Source organism: Rattus rattus, chromosome 6 (assembly GCF_011064425.1).
Source record: "Rattus rattus isolate New Zealand chromosome 6, Rrattus_CSIRO_v1, whole genome shotgun sequence".
Taxonomy (NCBI): Eukaryota; Metazoa; Chordata; class Mammalia; order Rodentia; family Muridae; genus Rattus; species Rattus rattus.
This window is the reverse complement of record NC_046159.1, coordinates 109980048-110000498: the sequence shown is the minus strand read 5'-3', so window position 1 is coordinate 110000498 and position 20451 is coordinate 109980048. Positions and strand designations below refer to the sequence as shown.

The following is a 20451-nucleotide window of genomic DNA, read 5'->3' as shown; positions in this document are numbered from 1 at the left end:
AGCACTTTTTTCGTTTTCTCATTAAGGGACACACAGTACAAGTATAGGTCTTACTAGCTTAGTCAATCTTCTAACCCTAATTTGACAGTAGTATAACACAAAATGCCCACCCAACAACCATAACTGTGCTATTCTGACACTGACAGATTTGGTTAACATCAGCCCAAACTACTTAATGATCTAAGGTTAAGTGTCTCATGCAGGTCTAAATGTTACTATTTGGCTAATCAATACCGTCACAATTACTTGCCAATCTTAAAAGAATCGAGTGGGAATGGGGAGATGACTCATGGATAAAGAACAATCTTTAGAACCAGAGTTCAGATCCCCAGAACCCATGTGAAGTTGGACAGGTGTGGCAAGCCACCTACATTTCCAACAATTGGGAGGCAGAGACAGAGCATACAGAGAACCAGGTACCCCAGGAGAAACCCCAACTCAATAATAAAAGCAGAGATCAATTGAGGAAGACACTCTTTGTTAACTCTGGACAACACTCCCGCTATACACATGCATGTATAATACACACTTGGGGGGGGGGAGAGAATCAAAATTATTTTTGACAAATAAAGGAGACTAGTCTGAACAGTAAAATACGGTAAAGAAAGAATAAAATGTCTCTAGGCCAAGAAACAGCAAAGTTTGACTTGTTCTGTTTTCCCCAAAGACATTAATATGAAAACTCTTACCACTGGCCCATAAAGGCTGAACATATGTTGTTCTCTTCACATGATTTTAGCTAGTCTATTCAGACTACTTCTATACAGGTTGTTTCTCTAATAGATAACATAACCCACTTTCTGTATTTATTTACTTAAAATATACTTTCCTTTCTAATCAATCAAAAAGACTTCATCAGCAAAGTTTTTGGCCTGAAGATATAGTTCTGTACATAGCATGTCCCTCTTGTGGAGAACTTACCTGTGTGACTAGTGGCTGTAACAGGGCTGCAGATCCTTTGCCTACACAGCGAACCGCAAAGCGCAGGCATCTACAACAACGCTCTACAATCCGATTGTCAGCTCGATGTTTATTCAGAGTCTCAGACAAAACTGGCCATATCTAAATAGAAAGTTAAAAGTATGGGAAAGAAAGCACATCAACTAATAGCTGAGAAAATAATCCTAAATTGGTAATGCCGATTTGGCTTAAACAAATTATTATTATTATTATTATTATTATTATTATTATTATTATTATTATTATTGTCATTAGAGATAGTCTTATACCATAGTCCAGACTGGCCTTCAGGTCGCAGGCTGCCCTCAAACCTGTGATCTTCCTGCATCAGCCTCCCGAATTACTGGGATTACAGCATAAATTACCGCACCAGTCTGATGTGAATAAGATTTTCTCTACAGTGGTACACATGGCTCGATTAAGCCAGAATGTAAATATATTCACGGGTTTGTATATTACAGATTACTAACATGAAATTATTTCTTGAGAGAAAGACACTAACTACTTAGAACAAGACACCCGACTCCAACTTCATAAAAATAAAATACACGCTTTTCTAAATTTTAGGCTTCGTTAGTGAGGATAAAAATGAATTACAGAGGAAAATAATATTTAAAGGTAGCTCCAAGGAAGTGGAAGACAAACAAAAGGTCAGGGTTATAAACAACATTATCTGTGACAGTGAACAATTAAGGCTATCTAGTATTTATGTAACTTCTGAAGTCTGCGATACATGTCTAAAAACCATCACTCTGGCTGTAGAGATGGCACAACAGTAAAGGCAATTGCTGCCCAAACTTACAACCTACGCTAAATCCCTGGGACACACAGAGCAATGGAAGAACCAACTCCTATAGGTTGTCCTCTGACCTCTGTACATACACAAAATTTATAAAACAAGCAAGTAATATAACAAGCAAAAATCCCATGCCTCTTGATCCTCATATTCCCTTGAGTGAATAAAGTCTAAGGGAAATATTACATAGAGGGGAAGCTAATACTATTAACTTTGACAAAAAGATTGTGCTAGGGCCAGTTAAGCTCCTAAGCAAATAGCTACTTTTAGAATTTCTACCTTTTTGGCCTTTCAGTGCATTTCCCAACCATTTTATTATCATGTCTAAACCTAAAACCAAGTCATAACAATAGCTTAAATTTCCTATGAACAAGGAACACTGTATCTCTTCAAGTTCCCCAAGGCCTTAAAAGGAAAAGAATATCCATCAGTACTTACTTCCTGGATGACTTTTTGGCATGGATGAGTCTGTCCATTTTCTACAATAGGATTGGTGTGTCTAGGAAAAGACAAAAATCCCCAAACAGTGAAATAAAAATTTAACTGAGAACCCACACCATGCTCTCTGCTCATAAAATCAGGAGGTAGAGTCATTTACTTACATCAACCGTTTCTGCTAGCCCACTCAAACAAATACAAACATAATTTAAGCCATCTCACAAACACACAGATATTAAACTGCCCCTTGTTCACTTCCACTAGAACAAGAAAATCCATGCAACTCTGGCTGTGTGGGCAGCAGGACACACACTACTACTTTTTCTATTATTTCTCTTTATAAACCTATCTGTATTTTTTTCCCAAATTAATAAGAATATATACGAACTGTCTGAATCTTCCCTGAGCATTAAACAAAAGGCTCAGCCAGGTGTGGTGGTGCACTCTTCTGATCCCAGCACCAGGCACATTTCTGTAAATTCCAGGTCAGCTTGGTCTCCACACTTGAGGTCCAAGTCAGCCAAAATTACATTGTAAGACACTGTCTCAAAAAAGGAAAGGCTAAAAGGCTCTAAGAACTATAGCTTACCAAGAGGTTTGCCATTGTTCTAGTCTGAACCTATAATTCAAATTATGGATCCACAGAAAAAATTTCAACTTCTTTATCTAGTTCTACAGCTGACTAATTTGAGGAAGAGCCAGGGGAAACAGCCATGATTAACAATCAACTTCATGCTACTCTTTAAATTTTAATAGTAACATCATAATTTTCTTTGTTTATATCACTGTAGATGTTATTTCATTTATCACAAAAATAAAAGCTATTTTTATGCCACGCACTCAGGAGGCAAAGACAAGTGGATCTCTGTGAATTTGAGGCCAGCCTTGTCTATAGAGCTTGTTCCAGGACAGTTAGGGCTATACTGAGAAACCATAAGAGCAAACAACAAACAACAAAAGCTAGTGTTAGCACACCCTCACGAGAGTCTCCTAGCTATGGAAGGAAAGTGTTGCATCAAGTCCCAGAAAGATAATTGATGGTCATAGCTAATAAGCAAAAACAGTGTCCAACACTGGCTTCTATGCAACCATTACTCTGGTATCCCTATTGCCTATGAGTCTCACAAATTTATAAACTATGCAGTTCAGCAAAGTTTTGGTCACTATTACTCAAATGACTTTAATCACAGCTCCTCTTGAATGCAAAGAATTTATTTCACCCAACACTGAATTAATTTCTGGACCCATAAATTAATAGACTAATGATTACAAAAGTACTGTCTCTGGACCAGCAGAGAGAAATGGCGGTATCCCCTCCGTCTCTCAAGAACTGGGTTGACAGGCATGTATCACCACTGCTGGCTTACTTATTTTGGTGTTTCATCTGTGCTTTTATTTTAACTCTGAAATGGAGTCCAGGCATTCCCTTCTTACCTAAATATTACTGCCAGGCGATCTAAGAAGACAGTGGGATCTGAAGAAATGCCATTGCTGGGCTCCTGAGACAACAGCTGAAGAGACAGACATTAACACAGACCTTTAGTGAATGTAACAGACATCCTTATAGAACAACACTTGCCCCTCTTATTTCTTTAAGAGGATTCAAAAAAATTATTCAAATGCTATACAAATTTATCTGAAAACTACTTTGCTACTTTTTGCACTGGGGATTAGACTGCATAGCAGTGTGTTTTCTATCTGATCACTCTGCAAGATAAAATGTTATTTCAATTTTTTCTTCATTTAATTATGATTAAGATAATGTCTAGAGCAGGGGTGGCACACTCCTTTAGTCCCAATACTCAGGCAGAAAGATCTCTGTGAGTTCAAAACCAGCCTGGTCTACAGAGTGAGTTCTGGGACAGCAAGGGCTATACAGAGAAATCCTGTCACATGCAAAAGAAAGGGGGGATGAGTATGCCTATAATTGTACAGTTATTTTATATTAATATATATAACACGTATAGCTTAAAAATGTTTTAAAGTATTTAACCTGTATATATTTAAACATACTGTGTGTGAGCCTGGTGCCCAAGGAGGCCAGAAGAGGGTACTGAGACCTGAACTCAGGTCTTCCGCAAGAATAGCCAGTGTTCTTAACCTCTGACTTATCTTTCCAGTCCCTATATGTAGCTTTAAAAACAACAACCAAGAAGCCCCAAAACATTTATTTAGTTAGGGGTTGGGGAGGCATATAAGTGACTTGGAATGCATGTGGCAGTCACAGGACAATTTATGGGAATCAGTTTTCTCCTTCTAACATCTCCTCAGCCACTTTTTGTTTTGACTTTTAGATAAGCTCTTCTTGCATAGCCAAGGCTAGCATCTATCTCCTAGCAAGCTTTCTTTCTCAGTACTTGACTACTGAAATTATAGACATATGTTACTATACCCAACTTTTATTCAGCTTTATATAATATAAAATGTTAAGATTATTATCACTTTAAAGCATGTTTTAAGCAAACTGTCTCTCATTCTCTTTCCTAAAATTCCTTAAAAACTGCTAGCAGTATTTATCATTATGGCAAGTTATAAAACTTCTTTTTTTTTCTTTCTTTTTTTTCAGAGCTGGGGACTGAACCCAGGGCTTAGCGCTTGCTAGGCAAGTGCTCTACCACTGAGCTAAATTCCCAACCCCTAAAACTTCTATTAGTATGACTACTGTTGCTGCACTAGAAATGCAACTGGAGAGGAGCTGAAAGCTTAAAAGTGTTTTTCAACAAAATAGGTAGACTACATTATTTTTTCTTGAGACAAGAGTCTCACAGTGTAGCTGAGGCTGGCCTTGAACTCATGACCTCTTGCCTCATCTTTCCCCGCCCAGAGCTGGTATTCCAGGTGTGTGCCAACACTCTTGGCTTCTAGGACATGGTTTTACTTGTTATAACCTACGTGTCTTTTCACACCGAACTTTCTAAATGGTTATCACCAATTTAGCCTGCTGATTTTCAAACAGTCAACTGCCACATAAAAAGTGCTTTGGTCAATGAGAGACTACGGTAAAAAGTCATTTTATAGGACTATAATGAATTTGAAAAAAAATTTTTTTTAAATATTTATTTATTATGTATACATCATACACTTTCTGCCTGTATGTGTGCCTCCAGGCCAGAAGAGGGCACCAGATCTGATTATAGATGGTTGTGGTCACTGGGAATTGAACTCAGGACCTGGGGAAGAGCAGACTGCTTTTAACCTCCTAGCCATCTCTCTAGCCCTTGAAAAATGTTTTAACACTTAAAAAAAAAAAAGTATGCTACATTTACTCTTATCTGTGAAGTATCTAATATGACTGATATGTTTACTGTACTATTATTACTGTTACACTGGTCTTGGTTTGTTTGTTTGTTTAAAGGTGTGCCACTATTTAGTCCAGGCTGCCTAGAATTCAATGTATAGCCTAGCTGGTCTCTAACTGCTGATCTTACTGAATCGGGCATAATGTTTGCCCTTCCATATTATTTCAAACTGTATGCACACTCACAAAAAGAATTGCTATGCTAACAGTATTCTTTATACATCCAGTCTTTCTACACTTCTTCATGTTCATCCAGAGCTCATGTCAAGTGACTGATCTATAGCTTTTGACCTTGTACAACACAGTTTAATGTTCGAATTCCTACAAAATTACCTAATAATGCTTTTTCCAGACCATTTCCTTGCAGCAAGCAAACATTCAACTGCCTGTTTCCTACTATGCAGATACTCAGAATTACAAATTTTAATATATTCAGTTCATCCTCTTGCCTTTTAAACATATATAACTAACTTGTAAAGAAGAATTATGCCTTTACTTTCTATACATCTAAGTATATATTTGATTCATTCCTTACTCATTTGGACTCACCTTTTTCAATGCCATAACCTGAACAGAACATAACTCACTAAGACATTCAGTGATCTTATCCAAAGGTAGTCTTGCTAGGACAAGAGCTGTTCCTGAAAAACAAAAATGACATTAAATGAAGAGCATAAAGATTGGATTGAAGTAATAAAATCAGATTTACACAGATTAACAGAATTCTTTTTAAAAGATTAGCACTGGTTTAAAAACTATGTTTCAGGGTTGGGGTTTAGCTCAGTGCTAGAGCGCTTGCCTAGCAAGCACAAGGCCCTGGGTTCGGTCCCCAGCTCCAAAAACAAAAAACAAAAAACAAAAACAAAAACAAAATAAAAACTATGTTTCTTGTATATTCTAGAATTCAATCTGATTTTCACATTGATATAACTCAAAATTCATTTCTTTTTTTTTTTTTTTTAAGAATTATTTATTTATTTCAGGTATAGGATACATTGTAGCTGTCTTCAGACACACCAGAAGAGGGGCATTCAATCCCATTACAGATGGTTGTGAGCCACCATGTGGTCGCTGGGAATTGAACTCAGGACCTCTGGAAGAACAGTCAGCGCTCTTAATCACTGAGCCATCTCTCCAGCCCTCAAAATTCATTTCTTAGCAGCAAACATGAGTATGTTTAATATGACTGTGTTGCCTCTATCCCAAATCTTTAATCTGCTGTACAAGCATATGGTATGCGTGCAATATGAAATAACTTGATAGGCTTAAGTTTTGCTAAGAAAAGAATGTATGAACAGATATTAAACACTCACCACTGAATGGATAATTCACCTTCACCATCACTAAGTACATTATGGCTGATAACCCCAAGTAACGGTATAGAGGAGACTGGTACTAACCTTTTAGCAAACCCACGGCGGCTTCAGGAGACAACATGAAAGAATCAAGGGAGTGGGCGATTTCTAGGAGTCCATTAAAGTGCTGAGCCATGTGATCCCGACAAACGGAACAAATGTTATGAATGGCTTTGGCTGCAGCAGAAGCCAGAGGCTTTTCACACAGGCCTTTCATCAAATAGCCCAATACAGGATCTAAAAAATAAAGCAAAAGGTAAATTTATGTATATGAAAATTACATATCTTGAGTATATATACTCCAGAAAAGTATATACTTTGTTGCAGTAAAGTTTTTACTTGTTTTTTAAAAGTTAACTTATAAAATGAAATATATAAAGTACCCTTAATATAAAAAATAACAAAATCCACCAGATGTGGTACATGAAACATGCCTTTAATCCAAGCTCTTGCAAGGGAGAGACAGGTTGATCTCTGAACGTGAAGCCAGCCTGGTCTATGCAATGAAGTCCATACCAACCAGGGCTATAGAGTGAGACCTTGTCTCAAAAGAACCAACAAGGGGCTGGAAATGGCTCAGTGGTTAAGAGAACTGGCTGTTCTTCTAGAGGACCCATGTTCAATTCCCAGCATCTACATGGCAGCTCACTGCCGTTTGTAGCTCCAGTTCCAAGGGACCAGACACCCTCATATAGACACACATGCAGGCAAAACACCAATGCACGAGATAAAATTTAAAACAACAAAAAACAATTTGGAGTTGATCTTACTGATGTAGTGTCAGGGGGCCCTAAGTTCCATTCACTTCATCTTTCAATATTTTTCTTCACTGTAATCATTTGAATAGCTGTTTGAAAACTACTGACTATGAGCCCAAGGGATGACTTGGCCATTAAAGAGTGTACAATGTTCTTCTGGAAAACCTGACCTCAGTTTCCAGTATCCACACACTAAGTGGCTCACAACTGCCTATAACACCAGTTCCAGAATGATCTGATGCCTCTGGGTTCTGCACTCCTATGTAGTACATATCCACATTGTTACTCATAATTTAAAACAACATGTAAATACATCTTTATCACTTATTTTTTTGTTATTTATGTATACATACATATATGTATATGCATGTTTACATGTGTGCACATGTATGTGTAGCCCCACAGTTGAGATTGGGTGTCTTCCTCTATCATGCTCCATTTTATTTACTGAGGCAGATCCTCTTAATTGAACACAGAGCTTGCTGACTGATTCATTGCCAGCCTGTCCTGGAGATTCTGTCTCTGCCTTCCTGATACTAGAATTTCTGCTGGCTACCTCATCTGTCAGACCTTCAAGTTTGCAGAGCAAATGTTTATCCACTAAACCACTTCTCAAACCCTACCTGTATTATTTTTAAATGAAAGAATTTACAAATATTCCTTTATTTTACCAAAAGTAACTGTTCCAACAAGTTGACTTCTAGAGTTAAGTCTACTTTTCTTATTACCTCTCTTTATAAAATCATATTTGAAGAAAACAAGTATTAAAGCAAACCAAAACAGAAAGTGCCAGGTGATAGTGTTATATGCCTTTAATCCCAGCACTCCAGTGGCACAAACAAAGGAATTTCTGAGATCAAAGTCAACTTGGTCTAGAGAGTAAGTTCCAGGATAGCCACCAGGGCTACTCAGAGAAGCCCTGTCTCAAAAAATTGAAGAAAAAAGAAATATTAAACATGTTGTAAGAGCGTAAGATCATTTTCATGCTAAACATGAAAAAACAAAACAGAACAAAACAAACCCCTGAAGGAATCAAAAGGATAGTGTGTCAAAAGTCAATTAAAATGGTTATCTTGGACTGAGGGCTGCAGCTCAGTGGTAGAATGCTTAGCTAGCATATGCATGGGCCTGGAATTGATCCTCAGTACTATAAAATTAATTAATTTGTAACACAGTCTAGTATACTCTACTCTCTTCCTTAAAAGCCCTCAGAAGACTGAAATCTGAAACAATAACCCTGAATAAGCCCAGTGTTATAGGCTTTGGCTCTTAGATGAACACCAGAGTTTTGATTACTTTTCACTGATTACTTTTCAATCAATACTAACACAGCATGTATTTACTGCTGACTTACAAATCTCAATGAGATCTGCAAGTAGATATTGAACATTGCTGCTTACTGGGTATGGCAAACAAACAATGAACTCACATTTGCTTCTTGGTAGAAAAATGGTTTAGAAAGAAAATCTAATGTTGAGACAGATACAAAAATTGTAGAAATGTAAGAATTAGAAAATAGCAATTTGTGGCTGGGAGGAGACTCAGTGGGTAAAGTGCTTGTTGCTAAGCCCAGAGATCAGAGTTCAGATGCCCAGAACCTACAGGAAAGACAGACAGCACAATACAGCATACCTGTGACCCAGGGCTGGGGTAGACATGGGCAAAGACCTCACTGTCTACTCACCATCTCACTACCTAACTGCAAACTCCAGGGCAGCACGAGACCTATCTCAAAAGGAAGTTCCTTGATAGATGAGGTCATACAAAATTCTCAACTCAGCTCTAGACATCATATGGACACACACACACACACACACACACACACACACACACACACACACACACACACACCCATAGAAATCTTGAAAACATGATATGGAACGCTCTACTTGCAGAGTGGTTATAAACTTAGCATAGGTTTCATGCACAAACTGAGAAAAAGAAAACACATTTCCTTTTTGTAGCAGATTATTTGCAAATATTTACATATTTTGTAGAACAGAATGAGTCTCTTAATTATCAGGAAATTGGTTAACTATTTCTCTGGGTAAATTTTTTATTTTCTTTGGATTACAGTGTCTTTATCTGCAAAATGGGAGTGTTAGGATAAATGATTCAAATTCTAACTCCAACTCTCCAGTTTCATTTCAATTTATATTTATTTTGAATAATTCTTAGCTTTTACATGAAACATGTATTTAACAGAGAAAACCTATTCCCCTTCTTTTTAGTCTATTAGTTTTTAGAAGGACAGTCTGATTAACTCATACATGTATCAAAGACTAGCAGAAACAAGTCTTTTAAAACTTTTAAAACAGGGGTTGGGGATTTAGCTCAGTGGTAGAGCGCTTGCCTAGCAAGCACAAGGCCCTGGGTTCGGTCCCCAGCTCCGAAAAAACAACAACAACAACAACAACAAAAACAAAACAAAAAAACAAAAAACAAAAAAACTTTTAAAACAGTGTTTTTGCTTTAAGAAAAATACTAAGTAGTCCACCCCCACAACTGTTACCAGCTAAGCAGCTTACACTATACTTATTCTATGAGACAAAAGCAGGAAAACAAGTCCAAAAGAAAGAAGACACCAGAAGCAGCTCAAGTGGCACCAGCAGAGTCAGAACTCACACTCACCCAGAAACTGAGGATTTCGGTCCACCACTTCACTCATTTCACCAACCAACTCAATGCTGGTGTAGCGCACAGCTGTGTGCACAGTCTCTGGGAGATGGACAACTCCCTCTAGTACCTCCACGAGTGTAGGATTGTTCTCCCTGAGGAAAGAAAGCAGGTGCTTACAGTTACCGTCTATAGGGGTAATGTTCTGGCCAAGTAACAGGCTGCAGTGAAACTTCGTATTGCCCAAAGGACTCCTAAACAAATAAATAACTATCCAAATGAAAGTGCTGAACATTTTCCAGACAAGGACTTTAGTTTCTGGTTTTCTTGAGGAGCTAAGAATGTGCTCTTCCATTGAGGCACATTCCCGAGCCCTGCATATTTTCCAATCTTCAAAAGGAGACAAAAGATAAAAAATAAAAATATCAATATTCCAGAAGAAGAGCATTGCTCCTTCTTCTGAACAAATGAAAGTATCTATAGACATATGTTGTCAAAAAGGCATTTGCAATCGGAGAGGCAAATATTAGCTGAAGGTGAAAGTCAAAGAATCTATTTCATTTATTCCCCTATCTGCAGCACCTAGAACAGTACCTGGCACATAGTGGGCACTCAAGAAATACTGCTTAATGCTTTAATGAATGAATAAATGAATGAATGAATGAATGAACGAACCCAACAACTCTCATAGACCACTTCTATTAGCTGTTATCCTCCAATAGAATTCCTATAGCTGGGTAATGGAAACTCTGAAACGTAGAGGTGGCCTGGCTCGCTAACACAAAGAACCCAAGAAAACAAGCTGCAGGAGCCATTAAGTTGCCCTGATTTAGAACAAGGGGGAAAAAGTTTTCCAAATTAACCAAACACTTTCTACAGTCTTGTGAACTTATCACACTCATCCTTCTACTAAACTGGGATAAATTACAGCATAGAAGATGCTCCAGTCAGAATTTAATCCAGAAATGAAGATGTTTAAAATGAAGAGGTCCAGGATTACAGCATGAGTACATCTACCAGTTACTAGGTTCATTACATCCTTTAAATGGACAAAAACCAAAACCAAAACGAAACCCTGCAATCACATGTTGTTTTGAAGTAAAGAGAAAAAAGTAGTTATTCTCCTCAATAGGCCTTAAGCTTCGTATGGGCACTCAGCCAGTTATAGGAATCTATCTACTTATCCTTTTTCAAATCAACATCTACTGGGTACAGTAATAATCTCGGTAACCTTCAGACATCCAAGAAGGTTCCAAAAGACACTAGTTTAAGAGCAAATATTACAGGAAGTAATTAAGAAGCAGAACTTCTATTTTAAAAAATAGACCTAAATCACTTCTTTATGTATTTCTTGGGTTGGAAACATACTGAAGAGCTCAGACTGGACCGGGAAAGGAGCTAAGAAAGAAACACTGTGCCTCAACAGGTACCCGCCTGCCTTAACCTTCTTCCAATCGAGGGCCTAGACAGAGCCGGAGTGTAAGTAACGGATCAAAATCCAATGTAACTTTAAAGTTACTACATCAGTGTAAAAACACAGGACACAACCAAACCATTTAAGAAACAGCCATAATTTTCCATTCTAAGCAAATACAACTCAAATTTAAATAATTTACAATTTCTCAATGGTAATAAAAAAGTAACAACTGTTCTTTAGAATCTCTATTCTTTTAGGTGAAATGGTACCATTGTTCTGCCTCCACAACCCTAATACGGAAAGAGCAATATAGTTAAAAAGCTAAGAATAACTTTCCCAAGGTTATTACCTTAATGCCTACATCATTGTTTTTAAGCAAATACCAACAATTTAACACTCTAATTCCTTACTCACACCCACTGTCACAAAGGAGCCACTGAAGAAAAAAAAAAATCAGTATTCTATTCCTAGATAGATCAAGAGTAAAAAGATTTAACTCTAGGAAATATATTAAACTATGGCATCATCAATGCAGGCCACCCTGCACTAAAGTTGGAAGGCTAGACAGCAGCATAGAAGTTGTGAGACTTTCCAATAATATCATAGAGAATGTGGTGTAAATCTCCTTTCTCTTAATGTTTAAGTGTTCCCAACAAAAGACTTATTAGACACTCACGGATCAACACTCTTTGCTATAGCAGCCATGATAAAGAGGACCGCTTCTGTCACCTCCCAGGGTGGATTGCCTTCCTTCAGAGTAGAGTACAACTAGAGAAGAAGAGGTGGGTTACGGATCCATTAAAGAAAAACAGAAGTCCAAACACAAAAACAAAAACTGTTAGTTCAAAGAAAGCTGGCTCTTTATTTAAGCCTAGTCGTCACACAGAGCCAGCAGCAGGCAGCACTTTCACGTGCTGTGTCCTCGATATACAAGTAGCTGACTCTAGTGCCTAAGCAAACGTATTTAGAACCCCAAGCGTTTACCAAGATTATCGTGTGTCTCCAGAAAATGAATATCATGAAAAAAATAAAACAATGAGTTTCTTCTGGCCTTAATAGCAGATCAACATGTTTTCTTGAGCACAAATTCTGCATGTGCATCTGCTGTATGCTTTAACTACTGTCTGCATCAAATAGTAGTGCAAGTTAAAGTGCTGAGAACAACTGCTCAGAAGTTCCTCTACGACAGCGTATCCAAGCACAATAAAAAAAAAAAAAAAAAAAAAGCAGACCTAACAGAACACCGAGTGATGTTCTGGTTTTTAATTTCCCAGACTATATCCATGTGTGGAACACGACTAGGTATCAGGCCAAGTAAAATGTCTACAATCAAAAATAAATAACTGTGGGGCTGGAGAGATGGCTCAGCAGTTAAGAGCACTGACTGCTCTTCCAGAGGTCCTGAGTTCAATTCCCAGCAACCACATGGTGCCTTACAACCATCTGTAACCGGATCTGATGCCCTCTTCTGGTGTGTCTGAAGACAGCTACAATGTACTCACTTATATAAAATAAATCTTTAAAAAAAAAAAATAACTGTAAAAACAAAGCAAATTTCTGCAGTCAAAAAAGAGACACTACAAAGGAAAGCAAAATAAACTCTCTTGTAAGGTGTCACAGAACTTTTAATGTAGTATGTAGGTATTTATATCATTTCACAATTTCAATTAATGATTTGCTTTCATTTTTGTCAAAGAACATCTTCTGAACCTGGAGCTCCACAAAACACACTTGGCAACATTCACAGCTTACATAATTAAATTCATAAAAAGTCAAAATTGAAGTCAAAGACACAGAGACAGTGAGAAAAGAGCTGAAATCCGACTGCAGGTCATCTGCCCACTAAGTCTGTTTCCTAAGAATTTCCATAGTGGATTTCAAAGGCATGCTTTGTAATGTGAAGTGTAATTTCATGAATGTTTCCTGGGTGAGATATTCACAAATTTTATATACAAAATGGGAGTCAAACACTCATCTTCCCAATTTTTCTTATGCTAGTTTGGTGTCACTACAAAAACAACATCCAAACTGTCACACCGGAACTCATTAAAGAATGATCCAGCAATACAAAAACACCTGAAGTTATTCTAACATTAAGTGATGTGGAAAGATGATTATGACTGCAACCTTATGAGGTCAAATGTCACTTACTCATCACCAGGAAACCACAGGACTGTGACTCTAGTAATATCCACCTCTCGAATGAAGCTACACAAGACTCTAACTGTAACTATGGACCAAGGAAATACCATGGAACTAAAGCATTGCCAGGATCAAAGCAGGAAAACCAGCCCGCTTTATCCAGGGGGTCCAAATCCCTGTAAGTTTCCTGGAGATTTCCATAGTTATCAGCTGCATACATGGAACAGCTCTCCTCAGTAAGAGTAATAGAATAAACCATAACTGAATTGATCTGTACACTACTACTGGTTTATCAGGCCCTAAACAAACACTGCTACTATATGCCAGGCAATGTGCTAGGCACCTACACATCTACTATCTCATTTGGCCACCAAGCTTGGGGGGGAAAAAAAAGATCAAATGTTTACAGAAACTACAGAAACATAATCAATGTGATCACTAAAACTGGTCCAAGAGTCTCCAAATGAACTTACCTGAGCAAAGCACTCCATAGATCCAATCAAGAAAATCAAGTCCTTCACCAGGTCTGACACTCTCATTCGAAACTCCCCAAAGTCATCAGTCTCTTCAGGAACTCCTTCCTGAAATACAAAGCATGTAACACATGTTCAAAACTTACCAAAGCTGTCAATTCCTTTTATAAAATCCATAGAGAAAAAGACATTAAAGAATCAAATGCCAATGAGTCTGAAATACAAGTCTATGTCCCATCACATAGAAGGTCTCAAGTGCTCCCCAAGTATGCTGAGTCGACAGAGGCTACACTCCACTTTCCTGTGAAAAATTCTTTATGTGCATGACTATGTACGTCTACTTTGCACACCTTGTTTATAAAGTGGTAAAAGTTACTCTATATTTAGAGGGTCCACTCCTTAATACTGAACAAACAAATCTGAGGCTTTCTTCTTCAAAATCTTAGAACAAAACAATAAAAGCCAATCATTATCACAGTAACTCCACAAAGAAAAGTTTAGACTTTAAATCTCATTCCAATGCACCTCTCTAAACAAAAGTATTACCAACTAATTTTGGGACAGTTAAAGGCAGCTATGGAAATCTTTGGCCATGGATACCTAGCATCCATCCCTGAGTACCACTGAGAACTGCTCATCTAGTTCAGCCTCCTTTGCTTTAGGAAGAAGAAATTAAAATGGAGAAATAATGAGGAAAAATAATGGCTTTCTAGGTGAAACAATGAATAAAATTCTAAAGTACTATAAATTTACAAGTGTAAAAAAAATGTGCAAGGGAAATGGTGTCACAGAACTGGCAAAGAGCAGGATTCCACTTGGTGTAATCACTGAACTAGAGCAGCTCATGGGATATTCCAACAAAAGGTGGCTACAACTAGGGATCCTTGGTTTAGAAAAGCTCAGAGACAAGCAAGTCAGATTTAATGTTGTAAGCAATTAAGTTTACTATAGGGCCTAGACCACAGCCACTCAGCAACCAAGCAGAAAGGTCAAATAATGAAGACAATAATGTACAGGGGCTTTCCACAAAGAAGGTGCCAGAGTTTTCCCATGAACTATATCCTGTGTCTAATATGTTTTCTTCTAAGCACATGTCTATATATTTTCTTTAAATTATCAAATGATTATAATGTAAAGAAACTGTATATACACATGGAGAGAAATGATAATTCTCAACATCTTCACACATTTTTTTCATTTTTTTAAATCTTAGGGTTTTTTTTAACCTATGCATCCTATACTATTAAAAACAAAGTAGAAACAAATCAGGAGGATATAATGGTGCATGCCTTTAATCCCAGTGCTTGGTAAGCAGTGGTAGTGGATTTTTTGAGCTGGAGGCCAGCCTGATCTAAACAGTAAATTCTAGGCCAGCCATCACTAAACTGTCTCAACACAAAATGAAACAAAAAAAAACCAAAAAAACAAGCAAACCACCAAGGACATGGAAATGCAGCTCAGCTTGAGCACTGGTTTAGCATGGTCAAGGTCTGGGTTTGGTCCCTGACACTACACAAAACAAAAGGTCCAAGCAAACTACAGAATTTGATGCTGATTTTTATCACTTAACCTATTACTATTGTAGAAGTTATTGCTATTAATTGCTGTATAGTGGTTCACTGAGTTTCTGAACATAGTTAATCATATTCTATAACATCACCTATGGCAAATTCCTAGGTAAAAAATTGCTGGCTCAATAGGTACAATTTTCCTACATGGGTCTAATTTTTATTATACTACTAGTGACTTCTTCACTGTAAGCTAAAGTGAAAACAACTTGAAGACTGTTAGATCTAGTACTTTTTTTTTTTCTTTTCTGTTTTTCAAATTAAAACCAAAAGGTAGAAGTTTAAAGCAAACAAGGGTGCTTACATGGTCTGGTTCCAACTGGCAGTGTCGAGCCAAGGCATGAAGCAGCCTCTGAATGTATGCTTTGAAGATGCTGTGAATAACTTCATCATTGGTTTTGTATAAATGTTCTCCTAGCCGGTACCAAAAGTTAAAGGAAATTTCTACTACCTGTTAGGTAAGAAAAGAAGATGGTTTATTTGTGAAGGAAAAGAACAGAAGAAAAAATAATTTCATTACTATTTACCATATAGGAAGGACATAACACTATTCCATAACATGTATGCAGTTAGTTAGTTAGTTAGTTAGTTAGGAAGCCACCTTTTCTATCGATTTGTTATGTTACCTCTGAAATATCCTCCCAAGTAGGCCTCAACGTCCAGTTAGATGACTAGCTTTATATTCTCTATTTATATTGGGGAAAACTTTTCCCAAAGAATATTAAATTCTATAGAAAACAAAAACATATGTTTTCCAAGGCTTAGTTTCCCCAAACATTTCTGCAATGTTTAATTATGCTCACATCAGAAGATCTCTTTCCAGGCTAGCCAAATGTAATTCCTTGATGATCCTAAGCTCACACTCCTCCCCCACTTTGAGACAAGGCCTCATGTAGTCAAGGCTAACCTTAGAGTCACTAAGAATGAATTCAGAGCTAGAATGAATTCTGAACTCCCTATTCTCCTGCCTCCACCTCTCAAGTGCTGGGATTCTAGGCACACACAACTCTAGGCAGCCCAGCTCTCACTCGGCTGTTTTCATGACCATGAAGGATGGCCGAGATGGATGGAATTCCAATCACAGCTAGCTTCCAACCAGGGCCACTTCAGAAGTGACTGCTACCATACAGGGCAATAATGCTTTAATTTTTACCTAATCTACAAGTCCTTAGGAGATCCCTGTTCTTTTCTTTGAACCAAAGAAGCTGTTCCAATGAAATGCAAGACCCCTCCACACACTATTTTTTGGAGGTAAGATTTCTTTGTGTAGCCTTGGGTGTCCTGGAACTCACTCTGTGACTAGTCTGGAACTCTAATCCCTGCCTCTGCTTCCAGGTGCTGGGATTAAAGGTGTGTGCCACCACTGCCTAGCTAGGTTTTCTTTCTTTAAAAGTAAATAAGTTCTAAAGCTTTATTTGTATTATTTTTACTGTGTACCACGTGGGGAGAAATAAGTGCAGGTGTCCAGGAATGTCAGAGGCGTCACATCCTACTGGTGCCTGAGGTGTAGGTGGTTGTACACTACCAGATATGATGCTGGAAACTGAACTCTGGTTCTCTGGAGGTCAGTATGTGCTCCTAACTACCGAGACATCTCTCCAACCCTCTTTACTATTTCTATGTGATAAAAAGGAAGTATAATTTCTTGAATACAGAACCTTGTAAAAATTCAAGAAAAGATTAAATTTCTCTCTTATGTTTATGTATATGGATGTTTGTCTGTACGTGTGGCTGTGCACCATGTGAATGCAATGCTCATAAAGGCCAGAAAAGGGTCTTGGTTCCCTGGGAACTGGAGCTATATTGGAGTAACTTGGGTCCTCAGCAAGAGTAGCGAGTTCTTTTAACCACTAAGTCATATGTCCAGCCCCTAAAATCTAGGAAACTGGTAAGTGGTACAGTAGTCCATGCCTACTGTCTGAGCACTCAGGAGACGGATCCTTACCAGGCCAGCCGGACAGCCAGGGATACACACGTGGTCTAAAAACAAACAAATGGAAGGGCTGGCTGGGGATGCAGCTTGGTGGTATCCATCTGCCTAACACATGCAAGGCCCTGAGACTGAGCCTCAGCACCAAAAAGGGAGTACCTTAAAGAAAAGTATGATTTCAATAAATATAGTATCCATGTAGCCCAGGCTAGCCTGGTACTCACAAAGTAGCCCATGTTGGCCTCAACTCTTGATCCTCTATCTCGGCCTTCAAGAGCTGCAATTATAGGCATTATAGGCATGTAATGTCATATCCAACTCATAAAAACCTTTGAGAAGTATTTTTATAAAAAATGAAACTCATTATGTACAGCAGCTGGCCTCAAACTCATGAAGATCCTCCTGCATTTGATTCTTGAGTGCTGTGATTAAAAGGCATGTCCCGGGTAAAAAGAGAGGAAACTTTTTTTTTTTTTTTTTTTTTTTTTTTTTGGCTTTTTAAGACAGGGCTTCTCTGTGTGTAGCCCAGGCTGTCCTGGAACTGGGATGTGTGTGTGTGTATAACCCAGGGCCTTGCACTTGCTAGGCATTATAGTGCTCTACCATTGAGCTAAATCCCCAACCACATAGGTTTTCTTTCTGATAGATTCTCTGAGTTGCCTACAACAGTCAACCTTAATAATCAAATATGCAAACAAAACAGAAACCGAAACAGAGTTCTTTAAAATAACCCAATTATGGAGTCATTAAGATGGCTCACTGGGTGAAGGTGAAGTATGTTGGATTCCAGACCAACATGAGAGTAGAAGATAACTGACTGCCTGACACTGCCTTGCTTTGCCTCACACCAGAGCATGTGTGCTGCTCCCCAGCCCCAGATACAAATAATGAAGTTGAAAAAAATAAAACCAGATGCAACTCTCCGGTCAAATTAATTAAAAACGAGACTGTCGTTTCTCGACAGACAGCTGGAATATGCTCTATGCAACCGGAGACTAACAGCCTTAATACAGGGTGGATACTACCTCATACTGAGGGTGGCCTGCGCAGATAAGAAGCAATTCCAAAGTTCGAAGATCTCCCAGACCTTGGCCTGGAGTACAGACAATTTTTTCCAGAAAAGTTTCACATAGTTCGGTGAAGATACGGCAGTAATTCAGAACTCTGTGGAGGTGGAATGAGAGTACCAGGTCAAGAATCTAGGCTTCACATACACATACTCATAGTCAAGGGAACGTAAGGCTCCTGGCTGAGGAGCACTTGGTGAATAACTCACTCTGGGCATCATAATCTCTGGGCAGTGCTGTACGTAGGTTGTTCACGTCTATACAGTAAGTATATAATGGTCAGCCAATTCATATTCTCTACAACAAATTTTATAATAAAACTTCCAAATTAGGGTTCTGGAGAGATGGCTCAGTTGCTAAAGCACTGGTCTGCTGGAGGGCTTGAGTATGATTTCAGCACCCTCGTCAAGGGGCTCACAGTGTTCTATAACTCCAGCTCAGGACCCAATGCCTCTGGTCTTTGCTGACACCTGCATTCATGTGTGCGCGCGCGCACACACACACACACACACACACACACACACACACACACACACACACACACACACACACACACAAAATTAATACAATTAAAGAACAACACTAAATCTTAAAAAAATTTAAAAATTCCAAAGTAGACATTTCAAAAATTATTATCTTGGTGGTGGTTGTTAATTATGTGTCTCCCTGTGGGGATATGCATGTGCTCATGGTACAGAAAGCACTGGATTGCCTAGTGTTGGGATTAAAGGCAGTTGGGGGGGGGGGTCGCTTCCAGACATGGGTACTAAAAACCAAAGTCAAGTTCTCTGCAGGAGCATAATCCATTCTTAGCCATCCAACCATCTCTCCAGCCCCTAAACTAGAGACTTTATTTAACGTTCATGCCTATTTCTTAGTCTTCTCATTTCAAGAGTAAAGAAAATACAATCAAGAACTGCTGTAATCCTCTCCCAGATCCAAGATGGCACTTCAGATAGCATGCACTTTACATTTACAAAGGCACGGGAATCAAAACACGAGGGGTAAACTATAACAAAGATTTGAAAAACCACAGACTGTAGGCAACCAGAGCTCCAGTCTCCAGCAATTACTCACTTGTCTAAATCTTCCCGTGCCACAGCCATATGATAGGCAGTCTCCAGTGTCAGGACGCCCTGAAAAAGCTGCATGGCCAATGGCAAGTTAGTCTCTACATTTTCAATAGCATAGAGAGCAGAGCACACACAGTCGGAAGCAGCTTCGTGTAGGTTAGATGAGGTCTTATCTTGTTGCTGGAAAACAGAAGGAATACAGAAGCAGAAATCAGAACCATTGTAGCCCAAGGAAAACAACTACAACATTCTTTTGAAAATAGTTTTTGTTGTTACTGTGTAACAGTTCCTCCTGCCTCTGTGCCCATGTGCCAGGACTACAGAAATGCATGCCAGTGTACTCCTATGTCTGTCTGGCTGAGAGTACACTAAGAACAGCCCCATACCGGCAGACCTCGCCAAGACAACACCTTCCTTATTTCCAGACATGCCAAAAAACTGTAAAGTCTTTATCCCTCAGCCTTATATAGATTTTTCTTCTTTTTTATTTTTGCCTGTTTTTTTGTTTGTTTTGTTTTTTTGGTTTTTTTGTGGGAAGATGAAGTCTCACTGTGTAGCCT

At 38.4% G+C, this 20451-nt stretch overlaps 1 protein-coding gene across 2 annotated transcripts in view; it reads right to left on the bottom strand.

Annotated features, from left to right (window-relative positions):
- Nucleotides 1-20451, bottom strand: part of Tnpo3 (transportin 3) — a 75644-nt gene that overhangs the window by 23165 nt on the left and 32028 nt on the right. For both annotated transcript variants that reach the window (XM_032906827.1, XM_032906828.1), the window contains 11 exons: nt 19896-20071; nt 18777-18915; nt 16126-16272; nt 14254-14361; nt 12315-12406; nt 10237-10376; nt 6893-7084; nt 6042-6133; nt 3629-3705; nt 2195-2255; nt 922-1062 (listed from right to left, as the gene is read on the bottom strand). In XM_032906827.1, coding sequence (XP_032762718.1) covers nt 922-1062; nt 2195-2255; nt 3629-3705; nt 6042-6133; nt 6893-7084; nt 10237-10376; nt 12315-12406; nt 14254-14361; nt 16126-16272; nt 18777-18915; nt 19896-20071 — 1365 coding nt within the window. The remainder of the gene's footprint in view (nt 1-921; nt 1063-2194; nt 2256-3628; nt 3706-6041; nt 6134-6892; nt 7085-10236; nt 10377-12314; nt 12407-14253; nt 14362-16125; nt 16273-18776; nt 18916-19895; nt 20072-20451) is intronic.